At 39.2% G+C, this 19,588-nt stretch overlaps 1 protein-coding gene across 3 annotated transcripts in view; it reads left to right on the top strand.

The window, feature by feature from the left end:
- IGF1 (insulin like growth factor 1) overlaps nucleotides 1-19,588 on the top strand; it is a 74,282-nt gene that overhangs the window by 39,760 nt on the left and 14,934 nt on the right. For all 3 annotated transcript variants that reach the window (XM_032416599.1, XM_032416600.1, XM_032416601.1), the window contains exon 3: nucleotides 14,474-14,655. In XM_032416599.1, the coding sequence (XP_032272490.1) occupies nucleotides 14,474-14,655 (182 nt within the window). The remainder of the gene's footprint in view (nucleotides 1-14,473; nucleotides 14,656-19,588) is intronic.

Genomic DNA, 19,588 nt, shown 5'->3' with positions numbered 1-19,588 from the left:
CTTCTCTAATCCTGGGAAAATATCTGGATATAATTCTCTGTTTTAGTCCTTTGGTCTTTCCTTCTGGTCTTTATGCAAAGCCATGGTCTTTCATCAAAATTAGATTGTCTGACAATATCCTTTGAGCGTTAATAATTCCATTCCTTGGGATTTATTCTTTTTTTAAAAAGATTTTGTGTATTTATTTGTCAGAGAGAGAGAGGGCACAAGCAAGGGGAGCTGCAGGCAGAGGGAGAAGCAGGCTCCCCACTGAGTAAGGAGCCCAATGCGGGACTTGATCCCGGGACCCTGGGATCATGACCTGAGCCGAAAGCAGTCAGTCACTTAACTGACTGAGCCATCTAGGCGTCCCAACTGAGAATTTAATCCTATAAGTGATCTCAAAGAGTAGAAAGGTATGTGCACAAAAATAATGCTACATAAGTTAAAATAATGATAAAACTGGAAATAGCCTAAATGTCTAGTAACAGGAAAATGGTTAAAGAAATAAATGATGAAAAATCTACTCAAAATACTCTGCTGCTTTAAAATTATAATTATGAAGATTGTGTAGCAATATGGAAAATGCTAGCAATATAATGTTAAGCAAAGAAAACACAATACTGTATTATATTTAGGCTGTGACTGTAGCTATGTCAAAATAATGTATGCATCTGGATGAGAACTAGAAAAAAACTTTTAAGTGAAGATAATATTTGTTGAGATACCAAGATTATGGGTAAAATTTCTTTATTTCAATTTCTGCTAAAGTTGTTATAACTTTGGCAATTCAAAAGAACTGGAAACAAGATGGTCTGGCTGCTGCCCCTTCTGGAAATGGAAAGAATCACAGTGAGATGTGAGCATCCCATACCCAGCTGTACCCCAAACCGCAGGATTGCATAGACTTCTCTCTCAAGGGCAAAAGCCTTGCATGGCACTCCTTCTAACACTCTCTAGAATACCTAGTGTAAAACTGTCTACTGCATGCGTTCAAACCCTGGGGTTGGCTGACATAGATGACCTCACCCACATCCTTCATGGGTATTATCATTACATGCCTTTGAGAATCCCAGTAACAGTATCAACTTCAGAGTTTTTCCTCACCTGGGATTTCTCCTGTTTTCAAGGTGTTTTAAGTTGAAGGGAACTGGCTCTGCAACTTTCTAGCTGTATGATTTGGGTCAAGTTACTTAACCTTGCTAAGTGTCAATTTCCTCATATGTAAAATGGATATAGTAATAATGCCTACTCCATGTAGTACTGTAGGATGTAAATTAAAAAAAAAAAAACAGGAAAAGTAATATTTACTATAGTAGTTTAATAGAAAGCACTCAACAAAGGGAAGCTATTGGTAGTGTTTTTATTGCAAAGGCCCCCATTGTTCTAAATGTCAAAGAAATAAGTTTAAATATAAAATGAACAAAAGAATGAAATGCTGCCTTTCACTCTCAAGAGAAACTTGCATTTAATGGAAAATTTTGCAATCTCATTTGATTGTATCTTTGGGTCTTGTTATATAGTTCTTTCTCTTCCACTGGCTAATCATTATCCTCTGGGTTTGAGTCTTGTCAAATGTTCTTGCTGCGTGCAGGTACTGTCTGCACTATGGTGTTTAAAACATGTTAGGGAGTTTAACTAAGCATCCAACCAGATAGCATGGTTGAGCATAGTAACTCTGACATTTGAAGAAATGCATAATTTCAGGCCAGGTAGAAGGCTAAGAGAAAGAGACACTGCTGCTGATGCCGCAGATGACTAACCAGCTGCGGGAGATGAGAAGTCTGGGAAGCCAAGAGCCACAGCCAAGGACGAGAGAGGAATCTGGTTTGAAAAGAGAGTGTTAAGACATCAAAAGCCTGGAAAGAAAAGTCCAGGGTAATTTGTGGCCTGTTGAGTACCAGGAAAAAAGATGTGGCAAAAGAAGGCACAGATGTTGTGAAGAATGCAAGGAATGTATGACGATTCATAGTCTGACTGCGGGAAATGCCTGCCAAGGGCAGATCTCAGTGGACCCTGGGAGCACTGGTTCAGTGAGAAGATATGTAAAGACTAGGACTTCACAAGTGACCTTTACCAGAGTATCATCTTGAACCAGAAGCAAAGGAAGAGGAGGAAGAAGAGGAGAACAAGAAGTTGTTTGAGAAGAAAAATAAATGTTAGCAAGTCTTTAGAAGTAATTAAAATGTTTCTAGACCAACAGCCCCCTTTTTCCTATCATTCTTTTATTTAAGAAGTCATCATCAATGACTTGAACTCACAGTTCAAGTGGTTGAACTGTGAAATGAGGTTGTATGCAGCTCTCTCCACATTCTCTTATCAGAACCCATACTACTCAGTCAAAAAGCTTTACTTCTCTCCTCTCATCCCAAGTATATAGAAGTTGCTACAAGACCTTCAGGATCATTTCTTCTCATCAACCTGAAGGTTCTATATGTAGTTTTTATATAAATATGCATCTAGTTGACATAGTGAAGATTATGGAGACCATACCCATCAAGAGGTCAATGGATTTGATATTCTCCTTTCTCACCAGTGTGAGAGGCTTGGTGTGGGGTTACAGGGAAGAAGATACTTTCTGGAAAGCTGGGAAGAGAAAATGGAGGCTGCCCTGCTAAAAGACTATGCATCAAAAGAGATCTGTTAGCCCTCACTTGGGCCCTCACTTCATGCTGGAGTTAAGACAGAGCTAATTTGCCTAAGTATTAGCATAAGCAGTGCCACCATGCAACCTTCCCAAACCCAGATCTGAGCCAAAGAGAGCAGATAGAAGGCAAGTGTTAAGGGAAATAAAATGTCCCACAGGCAGTATCCTGCCCCGATATGACACATTAGTCCTCAGGTTGCTTGTTCCTAATGAGGCTAATTAATTCTCCAACCATGGATAGGTTTTGTGATAAACTGAAAAACAACTTCTGGGGCAACCGTCTCTAGTTCACAGAAAGTAAATTCATGGAAGTGAGCGACTGGCTAGGAGGCCAAGAGGCCACTGCTTCAGAGTGGGATCCCAGAACGGAGCAATGCAGTCATTCATAGCATGTTTGACTATGTGAGAAAAAATTAAAAGAAAGGAGTTTGGTTTCTCTTTTGTGATTTCCCAATATCACAAGATGAAAGTATTTTTCTTTGCTAAATTTAGTAAAATAAATAAGAGAATCAGAGATTTTTCTTAATTGAGAGTATTTGCTAAATAGCATTCATAAGTTTTGAAGAGGTAGGCATGCTATCAGCCTTAGATGAAATAAAATTAAGAACAGGATTATCATGGAGACAAGCCACAACTTAACCACACCTCTCCCTATCCTTATTCATAATTTACTTCTTCAATTCAGAAAAATAATATTTGGGGGAAGGAGATTGGGATGAGTGGGTGGTTAAAAGCTAACAGGCTTAGTAATTGCCAGATTACTAAGAAATCTCTTTAGTTGACCTTAAGTTTGCTATCACATCCAAAGATGGATGAAATTCTAAAATACAATAATTTGAGGAAATAACTTCAAGTCTCTTCGTCATGTTTAAGCAATCAAATATTAAGAGAAAAGGGAGAAAAATTATAGCAGCTTGCTTGAGGACTCCTTGTACAACGATTTTAAAATTTTAATAACCTTAACATTAGTTTATTTTACCAAAAAAGGGGGTGATGTTTGAAAAACCATGTTTATAATGGTCATCTTCTAATTTTGTTCTCTGGGCAGATGTTGGGTACCAATAGCAGAGATGATGACCTGTCTGGAAGCCCATTCACTTTATCAGAGATGAGACAGCATATGGTGGTAGCTGGAATTTTCCAGGGAAACTATGCATGTGTCCCCCTGGAAGGAACTGAATATCTCACAGAGGATTCATATACCATTCACAGACACCAAGGAAACTAGTGAAATAAAAAGTTGGCCACTCTGAGTGCTACGAAGTTTAGCATTCTGGCCAATATTAGCAACCCTCCCAAGGCTTGCCGCTTATTCATTTTTTGAAGGTGCAGCTTTGTAAAGAGTAATGGTAAAAGACTGTACCCACGATTTCACACTAATTTTCATTTCCAAGTGCCCACACAAGTGAAAGCCCATCCCTCACTTATTCCTCAAAGCCTTCAGGACCCTGATTTCCAGAATGTAGTTTGATTCTCTCTACTATTTCAACAGCTCCAAAAAATGACTTTTCTTACCCTCTTTCTAATTCACACCTGTATCCTCCTTGAACTGGTTTCTTCAATCCCCATAGATGGTCTTGCCCCCTCCTCTTACTCAAACCTGCCTCCATATTGGACATTCCTTATTTTCTTCCATCAAATCCAACGCTGATCTCTGCTTTCCTTAAATTCAGCCTATAAATCTTGTTTTCATCTAACATTAAACCTGACAAAGAGGAAACTCCTGGTTCTCTCATCAAACTTCTCTTCACTATATATTAACCTATTATTAGGGAGAAGTGCTGATATGCCATATGTATATTATTGATTAAAAAGTGGGTAGCATAGCCATCCAGATAATCCCTAGGGTCATATTGTTAGAAAGAGTGCTTGATTTTATCCAGTACTTTGGCTATCAACATGAGAAAACTGCACCTCAGAGAGTTTGGGTGACTTGTAAGTTTGCACAAAGGATCTGGGGCTAAAATCCAATGTTGTTTTCAATATAGCACATTGCCTTCTTTTTATTCCCTCTATGCATATGGCACTCTTGTAGGTGCTATTAGAAACACTTCCCAGAACCTTTCAATTCAGGAACAGCACTGTTGACACACCGGCATGAAAGGGACATCACACGCAACCCAACTGGCACTAAAGTGCACACCATGTGGTTATTTATATCATGTAACACCCTGGCCACCTTCTCCCTCCTTCCTCTTCCTTCTCTCCCTGTGTTCAATCTGTCGCTGACTCTGGCTGTTCCTTCTCCGCGGTAATGCCAAGGGCTGTCTCTGCTGCTGTGGAGGCTGCCTTCCAACACCTCACTCCCTGACGCAGGCCCAGTGCCTCTCCTTATGGGGCCTCCACCTCCCCGACACTCTCCCTTCAGACACGCCAGACTGCCCTGGCAGCTATCACCCCTTCACCTGCCATCCTGACCACGTCACACCCACCCCTGGGAAAATCTCCAGATGTACCCTGAGCAAAACACATAGGCCTGCGTGAGGAGACTGACAGGGAACAGGGCCCCTGAGAACGCAGAGCAGGTGCCAAGTTGTAAAGAAAAGAGAAATGATAGACTTTAGAGTGAAACTAAAAATAAAGAGAATGTGTTTTAATACCCTTTTGGCTGATTCATCTTTCTGTGGCACCAGAGAGAGGGGTGTTACCCTCTATTCACCAGTGTGCCTTATGTTTTGCCTACAAGGCCTCTCTTACCACATTTGAAAGAGTAAACGAACAATAACAATGCAAGTATAGGAGATAATGTTGGTAGCATGGCTACAATCTCCAGGTTGGAGCCAGACTCATCTTACAATTTCCGTCATAGTCTTTCTCAAAAAAAATGAGATAAGTAAAGTCCATATACGTAATTCCTCAACATCCCTTCGTATTCTTTCTCCTGTTGTCTGTTTTCATCTCATTCAGGCATGGGTCCAAGATGGAGTAGTGACTAAGGGGGCCTGGTGACACTGTATACTTGGTGACTGCTTATTCCCAAAGTGAGGTTGGCAGGAGAGGGAGCCCTAGTTTTCAGTCATTCCAGGGAGGGAACTAAACTCTAATTCCTAGCCTACTATGAAGTCTGCATAGCATCAACTTTTGTCCTAAAAATTCATCAGTGAGTAAAAACATCAGTGGCTGTCAATAGCAGGAGAGGAGAAGATATAGAGGAAGAAGAGAAAAGAAAGAGCTGAGGCATGCAGTGAAGAGAGAGGAGAAAAATACATATGCTGGTTGAAAGTGATTGGGAAACCATATGATAATTGACTTTCTCTGCTTGACTTATTTCACTTAGCATAATCTCCTCCAGTCCCATCCATATTGATGTAAAAATTGGGTAAATAAAGGGGGGGAAATCGGAGGGAGAGATGAACCATGAGAGACTATGGACTCTGAGAAACAAACTGAGGGTTTTAGAGGGGAGGGGGTTGGGGGGATGGGTTAGCCTGGTGATGGGTATTAAGAAGAGCATGTACTGCATGGAGCACTGGGTGTTATATGAAAACAATGAATCGTGGATCATTACATCAAAAATTAATGATGTATTGTATAGTGACTAACATAACATAATAAAATAAAATTTAAAAAAAAGAAAAGAAAGTGATTGGGAAACCACTTCTGACCATCTATTTTGCCAACACCCATCTCATGCCCTGCAACACTGTTTTGAAATAAGTGGATGGATGGGGATGGTAACACTGAATAACTATTGGGGAGAAATCAAAAGTAACAAGAGGTCAAGATAAGCCCATATGACTTTGCCTTGTTTGACTTGATAGGAGCAACCATTTTCAGAGTGTCTATTCTAGATTTAAACTATTTAGAACAATCTATACAACATATAGTTTGGGTATCCTTTCAAAGGAACAGTTATTCATTTATTTTAATGGCAAACAGTCCTCCTTTATCTAGAAAGGATCTTTTTCAACCAAACATTGGAAAGGATGCATTTTTAAGAGTAAGGGAAGAAGATGATACCTGCCCAGCTAGCTATGTTATCCAACTCAACTCCATAGTAATACTACTTAAAATAGCTAACATTTATTTAGACTTTATTGCATACCAGACATTGTGCAAAATACTTTACATACATTATCACTTAATCTTCCCATTAATCCTGGGAAGTACTCTTTTACATATGTCCATTTTATATAACCTCTGTGTTCTAGAATATTTGGTGCCTTGCCCAAGGTGAACAGTGAATAAGTGGCAGAATCCAGACCTGTCTGACTCCAAAACCTGTGCTTTCAGCGATTCCACATATTGCCTCCTTCATTGGTATGACTGATGTCACAGGCAGATCATACTCAAATCCTGTAATATGTTCTAAAGAACTGAAACTATATAACTAGAAAATGGTAGCTAACTTATATAGCAGGCCCAACTGAAGTCATTCAAACATAAAAATGACCTCTTGGCATTTGATTATCTTTTACCTTAGACGTTGATAAACCAAACCATTCCCTTAGGACAACATTTCTGTCCAGCAAAGCATTTCTCTTGCCAAAGTATAATTTTGTTGGCTACATCTATCTCCTCCAAGCCCTGGAATCAGACCTAAGCTAGTAAATTGTGCTGTCCTGGCAAGACGCTTGTCCTCCAGGGCATTGTATCAGGCTAAAGTAATAATACATCATGTTGCTTCCCACTCTGTTGGCCCATTTCTCCAGAGTCCTAAAACGGTAATGTTTCTGCTCTGAATCGCCAGTTTTCTTGTCCCTAGGCCTTGTGCTTTAGCTTCCCAGTCTTAGAGATAGAGGCGGACTAAATTGCACTATTTTTACACCTGCCCTTGAGTTGAGGCTTCCAAAAGAAAGGAGAGTTTAAAGAAAGGGGAAGCCCCGTAGATCTCTGCTTCATTCTTTTCAGACCCACAGATACACAAACATTGACTTGATTGGGTAACAAGAAGATTTTGGTCTTTGGGGGTTGTGGGGATTTAGTAGCTGAGAAAGAGTTGCTGAGTGGTGGAGGTGGGGGTGGGTCAATAGGGCCAAGATTCCTAGAAAAGATAACCTTGTCCAACTGAGAAGTAGTAGGACCAGCAAACACCAGCAGTTAAAAATTAACATAGGCCAAAATGAAATCAATGCCTAAATGTGATAGGTTTTCCAGAAAAGTTTGTGACATGTAGTTCATAGAAAAGTGGACATTTTCTCAGTGTTCACTTTTACAGATGTCAAAGGTCAATCCTACTTGGAAAAATCCTTCTGCAGAAAAGCACAAATGTATAGGGTCCACCAGCAACATATAAGGCAGGCAATAGGTATACATTTTAGAAAACCTTCTTCAAAAACAATCCTAATTTCAAAGTGTTTGACAGTAGCCTTGACACTGAATGTAAGTCACTTGACTCCCTGATACATGTGTAAGTGTGTGTATGTATGTTATTCTAAGTGCATAATGATGTGCCTAGTTTACAGAAGTGAAAGCCTCTTTCTATATCTTTACTAAGCATATGACAACATATATCTCAATAATTGTTTTCATTCAAGTGTGATTTCCATAGAATTTTTTAAAGGTAAAATATTGACTCATCAAAAGAATTTAGGCTAAATGAAAATCCTATGAATTCAGAAAATATCAACCATCAATGTATCACATTTTGTGTTTGGATAAATAGTCTTATCGCAATGTTCCTTATGTTAGGAATTCACTAAAGGAGCCTAGTTTTCCATATAAAGCCATAAAATGTGTAGGAAGGATTGAGAAGTGATTCTCACTTTTCCACCAATGAAAATAGCAATTAAAATGTTAAAATAGAGACAACTTCACGATTATTCATATTTTACCAAACTTTCCTAGAGTATACCATGCAAAATTATGTCAACTGAATGATTTTTTTTATTAAACAAGGTGGCCCATGGGGAAACGTTGCCCTAAGAAATTAATCATTCTGAGTTACTCTAAATTGTCAACATGTCTGGAGGTTTTGGATAAATAGTTGGTGTAAGAAACCTAATTTTCTGGCTTCTGTGGATTCTTACTGTAGTAGTTAATTTTGAGATCAATCCTCAGTTAATCAAAGTTAAATGGAAGTAGTTTCTTATTACTTAATAACCTCATTTGTGTTTTCCATCAAACACATAATTGCGAATTTTTTTAGAAATAGCCAACTTGAATTGTCTTACTTCTTTTTTTCTGCCTTCAAAATATGATTGAATTTAGAACCTACTCCTGTTAGCAATTTCTAGAGAATAGTTTTATTCCTCAGAACCCAAAGAGTAGCAAGTTGTGTCTTCAGAACTGGATATTTCCCTGTTTGCAAAATGTTTGCATTTTTCATTGTTTAAATACTGATTCTTCAAATCAATGTCTCTTCTTTCCACTGATAGGGTTAAAATAATTAAAGTAAAGCTTTCTCAATAAGAGGAGAATTTTCAAAGGGAATGAAAATTGAGTACAACATCCCAACTGCATTCCGAGAAGCCTGTAAGCAGAACACAAGCATACATAGCACCAGTAGAGGTAGTACCATTTCTACCAGTAATGAACGACTGGAGCTCTTTGTTCTGCAAGTGGTGACCCCAGTTTAATCTCAGCATTACACCTTCTCCTTCAGAGATGGAGGGAAGCAAGTTGCTTGCATCCATGACAAAATGTGAGACTCAGCTAACTGGTGTGGTTTTGATGATGCCACAATTCTGCCCAAAACCCTTGTAACTAGCAAGTTTGCCCTGAAGATTATTGAATTACTCCACTGACCATGCATTATTTAAAGGGAAGTGCTATTATTATAGAAGCCAGCTGCTTAACCATTGGAATTCTGTCTGTTGGCCAACTTTCAAGATACAGCAGTGCACTGTGACTGTGCATTATGTCTACTCCTAGTGGAGTCAAAGCCTAGGTTAAGTGGTGGCCAACTTGTCTGCTAAGCAATATTTGGTGTGTAAGCTTTAGAGCAAAACTGCCAACAAAATAAATAATAAATAAATATATATATATAAATTTTCAATGTCAAGACTCTATCAGCAAGAAAAATTCTGTGAAATTTTATACATGCCTATCTGTTCATGCTAATGGTTAAGTGAGTATATGGCCACTTCATAACACCAATACCACAGAACTCTGGGACTGTACCTACTTGTAGAAAGGACTATCCTTTTTCTATTCTATTTCTTTTGTGGTAGTCTCAAGTGAGGAAAAATATTTTAAGCCTCTTGGGGAACTCAAGTAATAAATAGAAAAAAAATATTTTCACTTTCTAAGTTAAAAAATATTTGAACCTATTTCTTGAAGACAATGTAAGTAGCTTCCAACCATACTGAATATTTGGCCTAGAAGTGTTTTCTCCTCCATTTCTTTACTTGTTACAGAATCTCTGAAATAGACAGGACCATGGCAGTCATACACTGTGTACAATACAGGAATATGCTTCTAAGATCTCTGGCAGGTGTTCATACAGCCTTTACTTAACTGTTTCTAGCAATGGGAAGTTCATTACCTTTAAAAGAAGTTTGTCCCATTTTTAACACTTTTGAGTACAAATTGTTAGTTTTTTCTTATATTAAGGCAATATTTGTTTCCCATTCACCTACCAATTCTGACACGGCCCACTGGAGCAGAATTACATAGTTCCTAATGAGGAATTTATAAAGGCAAGGATAGAACCATTCATTCCATCTCATTTAAAAATTAATCATAATGAAAACAGCTATAATTTACAGTCATTAAAAATCCCCATTTTTCTCAAAATTGATACTGGAGCAAATGATTTTACGGCCTTTCTAGTAAACTATATTGTTTCAGACTTGTAGTTTTAGCCCATAGCAACAAATGTCTTTATTTTAGTTCTAGAAAAAAAAAGTAACATGACTGTACTGGTGGTGGGAATGCAAGCTGGTGCAGCCACTATGGAAAACAGTATGGAGGTTCCTCAAAAAATTAAAAATAGATCATATAATCCAGCAATTCCATTTCTGGGTATTTATCTGAAGGAAATGAAACACTAATTTGAAAAGATATGTGTACCTCTATGTTCATTGCAACATTATTTATAATAGCCAAGATATGGAAGCAACCTAAGTGTCCATCAATAGATGAATGAACAAAAAAGATGTGGTATATAGTATATACAATGGAATATTACTCAACCATAAAAAAAAAACAATGAAATTTTGCCATTTGCAGCAACATGGATGGACCTAGAGGTATCATACTAAGTGAAATAAGTCAGATGGATAAAGACAGATACCATATGACTTAGCTTATATGTGGAATCCAAAAAACAACACAAAGGAACAAACAAAACAAAACAGAAACAGATTCATAGATATAAAAAACAATCTGGTGGTTGCCAGAGGGAAAGGGGTGGGGAATGGGCAAAATAAGGGAAGGGGATTAAAAGATATAAACTTCCAGTTATAAAATAAACGAAAAACAAGGATGCAATGTGCAACACAGGGACTAGTTAATAACATTGTAACAAATTTGTATGGTGACAGATGGTAGCTAGATTTATCATGGTGATCATTTCATAACGTATATAAATGTTGAATCACTATGTTGTGCACCTAAAACTAATATAATAGTGTATGTCAACTATACTTCAGTTTAAAAAAAAAAGAAGTAATACGAGGCATTTGAAGATAAAGGACAAAACTTTGACCCTCAACTGTGGCCTCTCAATTAGTAAGAAATGATTTTTTTGGTTACATATCTTGATGTAGAACCAGAAATCGAGCTTATAAGACACTTCAAAGGATGAATTAAACTTTAAAAGGCAATAAGTAAAAAATGAAGGTGGGGAAATTGGAGGGGGAGACGAACCACAAGAGACTATGGGCTCTGAGAAACAAACTGAGGGTTCTAGAGGGTTCTAGAGGGGAATGGGTTAGCCTGGTGATGGGTATTAAAGAAGGTACGTATTGAATGGAGCACTGGGTGTTATACGCAAACAATGAATCATGGAACACTACATCAAAAACTAATGATGTAATGTATGGTGATTAACATAACATAATAAAATTTAAAAAATAAAAATAAAAATAAAAGATATGGACAAAAGGTAAACTTTTTTATGGGACATTACAGAAAAGTCCTAAATTTCTGTTCCTAAATTCATTGATCTATGGACTGAAAAAACACAGCTATTTTATAGACTGAGCCATGTAAAACTCTGAGCTCATCTAAGAAAGGGGACAAAGCAGATGCCCAGTGTGTGTTATTATTTTTTTGCTGTGCTGATGATTACTTTCTATTTCATAAGAGGAAATAGACCTGTGTTGAGTTTCATGGCTATTGATAGTCGCCAAGAATGGAATATGCAATATATACAGTGTTTTCTGCCTTCCCAAGACTAAGGGTGGTGTCTTCCTACAGAATGAAGATTACATTAGAGATGCATGAAATGGAAATGCTAAAGAGGTCCTGGAGTTGCAAACCCTAACCTCTCCATCTTCAACCCATAAGCATGAATTTTGAAATTAGTTTTTTCTGAGTTAGCCAAGTTTGAAGGTTTTTGGAACCACCTTTACCACCCCACCTTTAAACATAAAATTATTATTCTATACTATACAACAAAAAAAATCCCAATTATGTCCCATTAAGAAATGTATAGTTTTGACAAAGAGCAACCATTACCTATGGTGAACAACAGGGATACCTCAAAGTAGGCCAAGCCACCTTCTCCTTCCCACCTCAAGAGAAAAACCAGTGTATCAGCTCCTCTTAACTGGCTGACCCCTTCAACCTCTTGAAATAACCACTTAGCAAAAAGTATGTAGAAGTCCTTTGTGGATTACAAAGAACCATGTAAACCCATTTGTGTCCTTCCTCTAATTTATAGTCCCAGGAAAAGATTATAAAAACAAAAAACAAAAAACATTGTTTACATTGCCCGGGGGACTGGCCGAGTCTCAGCTTGCCAGGGCCTGGCTGGCAAGCAGAACCAGAGAGTCTTCAGCTCTAGTGGCAATGGCGAGTGAAAGCACTACTGAGGCTTCAGTTGGGGCCAGCTGCCTGGTCCCTCCCAAACCCCTCAACCATGAGGTTGGGTTTGCCCCTAAGTAAGAAAGCAGAACCCACCCAAAGAGACCACAAACGAACCCTCACTGAGTTACTACCCCCAGCTGCCCTAAGAATGACAATAAACCTGCCTTACGGGGAGGAAGCATCCCCTGGCTCCTGTGCCAAACATCAGGAAAACATTTGGGTTTGTGGAGGATGCCATGAACGGTTGGCCCTTCAAGCAGCAAGGCAGCCAAACTAGTTTGGTAGCAGGCCATTACTATGGGTCTGATCTTCCCTAACTAGGGAGTTCAAAATATACATGGGGATTTTGACTTTCAAAATGCCATTCTGAAGAATGGTGCCATTATTACACAAACATAAGACTTTTTATTTAAAATATAACATTGTCTTCTGTGTTGGCAATAAAGATTGACTATATGCCAGATTGATTAGTTGGATTCTTCAGGATCCGTGGTTCATAAATTTTCCTCCAGGAAAGCTGGATATCAGTGCAGAAGACCAGGCTCCCCACCTCCCAAAGGAGGTAAGGGAGATGAGAGAAAGCCAAGATTCAGTACCCCCTGCCTTTGTCTGAGCCAGAGCAGTTTCACTTTTGTCTGCTTTATCTATTGGTATATAGGCAAGATTTGGTTTAACAGAAGTTCTACTTTAACAAAAAGCTTACAAGGAACTCAGGTACATTTTAAGTTCCTGAGTGGCAAGTTCACATAAGCTTGTTTTGTCCTCTCTTTTAATTCTAGAGCCAGGACAAGTGTGTCCAAAAAAAAACTAAACCAAAACCTATTTGCCAAGTAAAGAGGTCTAATTTGCAAATATCAAAAGAAATTTGATTCATGATGTGCCATCTGGGCAATTAGAATCACATGAAAGATGGACATTTAGTTCATTCTGTCTCAGTGTAGTAATTCTATAAGAAACAGAATTGATTGTTCCGGTCTCTCCAGGGTGATAGGAGAGGAAGCCCCATCACACTAGTACTGTTATCAATTCTAAATTCCAAGGCTTCTGGATGCACTTAATACTAAAGTTGTTTCTTCACAGACTATATAAGATCCTGGAAAAGGGTACTCAGAGAAAGTAAACCAACATTTATTTAGGATCTGCTCTCTATCAGGTGATGTTCTAAGCACGTTTCATACCTTATCTCATGTAATCCTCAAAGAATCCTTATAACAAAGATACTATCAAACCTACTTTACAAATGGATAAACTGGGCCCAGGAGGCTTAAATAACTTGTCCATAGTTACACAACAGGTCTCCTGGGCTCTCTGAGGCACTTGAACTCTGCAGGGAATAGATCTGAGTTTAAATCCTGATTCAACCCCTTACTGCATGAATGACTTGAAGCAAGTCATTCCCCACTCCGAGTCTCAGTTTCCACATCAGTAAAATGAGGAGCCCTTTCCAGACTTAAAACCCCTTTGATACTCAACCTGATGTTACAATGGAAGCAGTTAAGCAAAAGAGCAAACACTTGAGCCACCCTGCACATAAAAACTATGCAGATTTGCTAAAAAGATGAAGAAAATTAAAACATGCTCTTCTTTTAATTAATATTCTTAGCAGCCTCCAAACTAAGTGAATATATAAGGAAAGATTAGGTTTGTGCATAGACAAGATCCTTGACTACAGGTTTCTGAGAACTCGAGAATTAACACAAATAAAGTACATGGTGCATTGAGTTAGTGCTAAGGAGTTTGGGGCAGAGTCCAGAGACACACTGGAATCCAGAAGGATCTGTGAGGTCAGGAATTGTTGGGGAAGTTTCAGGAAGAGGTTGAGACATGTAGATTGGCCAGATGTGGGCAGAGGAGAGGCTTCAGGGGCTGGGTGGAACTGTGAAGATAGCCGATTCCCCTCTAAAGCCAGGCCACTCTGTTTGATTTGCACAGACAAGCCCACGGGGTATGGCTCCAGCAGTCGGAGGGCACCTCAGACAGGCATCGTGGACGAGTGCTGCTTCCGGAGCTGTGATTTGAGGAGGCTAGAGATGTACTGCGCACCCCTCAAGCCTGCCAAGTCTGCCCGCTCAGTCCGTGCCCAGCGCCACACCGACATGCCCAAGGCTCAGAAGGTAAGCCCGCTGGTGGGGAGGGATCCACCAGCCTCAAGATATTGAGGATAACTGCGGGTAGGCCAAACAAATTATGCCCCACAATCTCCCGGCTTACAGGTCAAAAAAAGCAGCATTCTCACCTCAGATGTCCATCCCTTTGGTCACTCCACATTGCAAATTCTTTCCACTGCTCTGGACTATCTGATACCAGAAGACAATGGAGAACAGTCACTAAACATAAGCTTTGGTATCAGACAAAACTGAAGTCCTAGCTTCACCAGTCACCGGCTGAGAGCCCTTGGCCAAATAACATAACCTATCCAAACCTTAGTTTCATCAGTAAAATTGGGATAATAATACCTTCTACATCAAGTCATTTTAAGAACTGATAAATACACATGCAATTCTTTTCACATCCTGCACAAAGTAACTGTTGGACAAGTGTTAACATCTTTCATAATTGTAATTAATAACAAAGCATGTAACTTTTCAAGTCCTGGTATTCTGCAAAGTTGCAAAGAAAAAAAATATGCTAAAATGGGAACTATTTGAAATTCACATTCAATGGCAAACTTAATTAAAGAAAAAACCCATTAAACATAGAAATTTCTGTTTGGCTCTAAGAATACCTAGAAATTTCTAGTGATCAAAATCTGTAGGTGCCTTTTTCTATGACTGGGACTTCAAACAAACCTTAGAGCTACTATCTATGCCATCAAAAGCACATAAATCATCTGATGCATATTAGTCACTTGATAAGTTTTGTTGAATGAGTGAATAAATGAGTGAACAAATGAGAAGTGATTAAATTTTAGTCCTGAAGTAGAAAGAATGAGAACTGAAAAATAGGGGATAGGTGAAGGAGAAAAAAGAAAGTGAGGAAGGGTGGGTAAGGAGAGTAAAGCCCAAGTAGGTCTCCTTGGGGACACTGTTTAAAAAAACAAAACCAAAAAACAAAAATAAAAAACTGTGGTTTTACTCTTTGGAGCCAAAACTAGCACTGTGCAGAAAGCATAAGAAGAGAAACCAAGAAGTTCACAGTGACACATGTGCTGCTTCCTGGTCCTACACTGCAGCTGAGCCTAGAGGAGGACCAGGGAGCTTAGTGGAGAGTGACCCCAGGGAGTCACCATGAATGATGGAAAGGGCTTGGGCATAATCTGGTGCACAGAGAACACAGTAGCCAGTGGGTAAGTCAGGGAGCAAGCATCACGGAAGTAACTTAGGCGAATGTGGTTGAGAAGTGTACTTGAGGGGACAAAGGCAAGTTAATTCTTTCTCTTCCCAGGTGACCCAGTGCCTCGCAATTTATAGCTGGGGAGGGGGTGGGGGTCAGAGATTAGTCCCAGAGTTCTAGAAGTTTGGGTCTTGTGACTGAGGCCTAGACATCCCTCTAGCACCAATGCTGTCTCCTGTACCACATGGAGCCCGGGCATTCTGGGCTAACTCAAAGGCTCTGTTTTCTGGGACACACCAAGGGAACCGCCTGTTCTCAATGCAATTATTTTTGTGATGTTTACAGTATCATCCCCCACCTACCACCAAGAAAATGAAGTCTCAGAGGAGAAGGAAAGGTGGGCCAAAGAAACGCCCAGGAGGGGAACAGAAGGTGGGGACGGAAGCAAGTCAGCAGATGAAAGGAAAGAAGAAAGAGCAGAGAAGGGAGACTGGAGCTAGAAACTGAATGCAGAGGCAAAAAAAAAAAGGAAACTGGAGGAGAGAAGGACTAAGCAGACAGAGGCAAGGACAATGAGAGAGAAGCAGACAGCAATAAAGAAAAGTGGGAAGTGCTATAGAGGAATGAAGAACAGTAGGCCTGGTGGAGCTAGATAATGCATGTGATGGAAGGAGAAGGAACCTGTTGTAGAATGTGGATAACAAACATGGAGAGAATGAAAAGAAAAATATAATGCCCAAAGAAGTCCAAAGAAAAACAGTGGCAAGAATGAAAAAAAGAACACAAATTATAAAAGAGGCAAATAAGACACTACGTTACCCCCCCCCCAAAAAAACACAATTAAATAAGAGTAAAAGAATTAAGATAAAAATCAAGGCTTTTATATGCATTTTAAAATTTTGTGTGAAGCTATTATAGAAGAATTGGCCATGTCAATATATGTCCAGAGTTAAATATTAGCCCAAAATTCTCAGCAAGACTGAATTGTGTCATAGAAGTTCCCAGATTTCCTTTCCTGCAGTATCATGGAGGCTAGGTTTCTTAGTCAAGTCCAGGTTCAGGCCAAAGGGCACTGAATATTTGCCTAAAGGCCTGTGAGGCCGGTGAGATAACCTACAAGAGGAGGTCACTGAACCTTTCCTTTTTTTTTTTTCTTTTTTTTTTTTTGCACTTTGGAATCAGATATAAAAGATGTATTAGTTGTATTGGTCTGCTTGGGCTGCCATAACAATGTACCACAGACTGGGTGGCTTAAGCAACAGATATTTTCACACATTTGTGGAAGCTTGAAGTTCAGATGAAGGTGTTGACCTTATTTTAACTCAATTACCTCGGTAAAAACCCTATCTCCAAATAGGACACATTTTAGGTACTGAGAGTCAGGACTTTAACATACGAATGGCCAAGGAGAGACACAATTCAGCCCATAACAGAAGACTTCTGATGTCTGATTACTGCCTTCTAATCCTATCTCTTGTAAAGCTCTGTGTATGTGTCTATCTCTGTCACACACACACACACACACACACGCACACGCACACGCACACACACAAATCAAGTTTTTCAGATATGAAATCCTGTGAGTTTCTGTTCCATGGAAACACTAGGACAAAAAGCCTCTGAAGTTGATTGGTTCAATCCCTTCATTTTAAAGAAAAGAATACTGAGATCCATAAAAGGGTAAAGGCATGCTTGAGTTCTAAGCTGCCCTCCTTCTGGCCAGCAGAGAAGAGCACATAATCAACATGGACTAAGAAAGAATTCTGAAAGGAAAAGATGGGGCAGAAATAGACGGCACATGAAATCTTCCATTAACTTAATAGTTTTCCACCAGAAGGAAGGGCGTGAATGAGAACAAGGGGCTGGATTTCCCTGAAGATAAAAAAAGCTAAGTAGAATCACAGAATTTAGGTCTTGTAAATCTTCTCCTTCAGCTTCTTTGATTTAATTAGTAGCCTTAGCGTCTTCATAGATATAAAACAAAAAGTCTCAAGATCATCCAAATTGTGAATTATAAGAGCTGAGAGAGGGTGTAGGAGAGAAATGGTCAGCCAAGCAAATGATGACACTTGGGGTAAGAAGATGACTAAACCAAGAAGTGAAGTATTTCATCCAAGTAACCTTCTTTGAAGATGTCATGGTATAAAGGAACCTCCTTTCCACCTGGTCCTTCATGCCCCTGCTGTTTCTACTTCAGGATCATCCTTCCTCTATGGTGCAGTGAAAGCCCAGGATATATAATAAATATAACATAACAAAACATATAAGGCCATGCCCAAGGCTCAATCCAGGAGGAAAAGGTCCAGTCAGAAACATGTCAAGCCCCAGATGGGAGCTAAACCACTTCTGCTGTGGTTACAAAAGCCTGGCCTATCTGAATAGACAAGGGTAGGCTGGTGCCTAAGCCCATCTAGCCAGCCACCTTATTCAGGAGATGCTGAGTTCTTCCACTAAGACATCCATGCTTTGAGACCAGCCTCAGGCATAAGCCAATGTTAATTGTGACCACCACCTGAGAGTAGCCTGCAAATACAGATGGTTCTTCAAGTTCCACAGAAGAATTAGTAATTCATGTCCTATGGAAAGGTTCCTTAGAGAGTTATCTCTTCCCTATTTATTGTTGACGGTGTAAATGTCAATTATGACTCAAGGCTTTGGATAAACTATAATAATACTCTATGATAAGCTTCATTCCAAAGAAGTGAGGCAAAGACTTTAAAAGAAAAAAAAAGGAATGGAACTTTCTAGTTAAAGAATGCTTAACTCTCACACTGTGGATTAAAATACACTTCTTTTTGGAATGGGTTTTATCAACTCTAAAGCAGTCATCTTGAATGCCTACATATGATTTCTGAACAATATGAACTAAGTAAATAGGAAGAACCTATTATTGTCTTTCCATCTCCTCCTTTCTAGCGTCAATACACAAGCACCTAGTGATACATGGCATATAATGCCAGATGGATGGGTGGGTGGATGGATGGATAGATGGATGAAATAGATGGACAAATAAGTGAGACAGGCAGCTGAATAGTGGTAGAGACAGACAGACCATAAAAATAAGTAGCATAGCTGAGATGAAATGATTCCTCTCATCCTTGCATAGGACAATGAGGCAAGAGTAAGAAAAAGGAGGGCAAAGGAGTTGCACTGACACAAGCCTTGCATTGCATGTTTAGAACTTCCTTCTAGAGCTTAAACTGAAATCATTCAAGGACCCACTGCTAAAGGTGGGAACTGGCTGAGTAGTACTTTATAGTGAATGTTATATACCTATTTCTCTCCTCAGTGCTTTCTTGAAGTGGGCAGAGTATTAATCATCATTTAAAATTCTGTTTCTACCATATCTTGGTGCCAATTGATGACTGTGTGTAAAACTAATGGGAAGATGGAAGGAATCATGATCCTGAAATCAAATTGTCGAAAAATATTTTTATTGAGCACCTACAATGTGCCAACCTCTGTACTAGGCATGAAGGAAAATTATAAAGATTGAAGGGGCAGTAAAACATAGCAGTTAAGAATACAGACTCTAGAGTCATGCTGCCTGGGTTCAAATCCTGACTCTCACTTACTGGTTGTGTGGCCTTGGGCAAATCATGTCATTTACCTGTGCCTTGGTTTTCTCATCTGTCAAACAAGGGTACAATTGAATCTACCTCCTATGGTTGTGAAGATTTATTGAGATAATATCTATATAAATGTGTATGTGAGCATGTGTGTACAAATACATATTATATTGCTTAAAATGGTTCCTGGCACATAGTAATCACT

Source organism: Phoca vitulina, unplaced genomic scaffold, assembly GCF_004348235.1.
Source record: "Phoca vitulina isolate PV1807 unplaced genomic scaffold, GSC_HSeal_1.0 scaffold19, whole genome shotgun sequence".
Taxonomy (NCBI): Eukaryota; Metazoa; Chordata; class Mammalia; order Carnivora; family Phocidae; genus Phoca; species Phoca vitulina.
The sequence above is the reverse complement of the archived record's forward strand: the minus strand, read 5'-3'. Positions and strand labels throughout refer to the sequence as shown.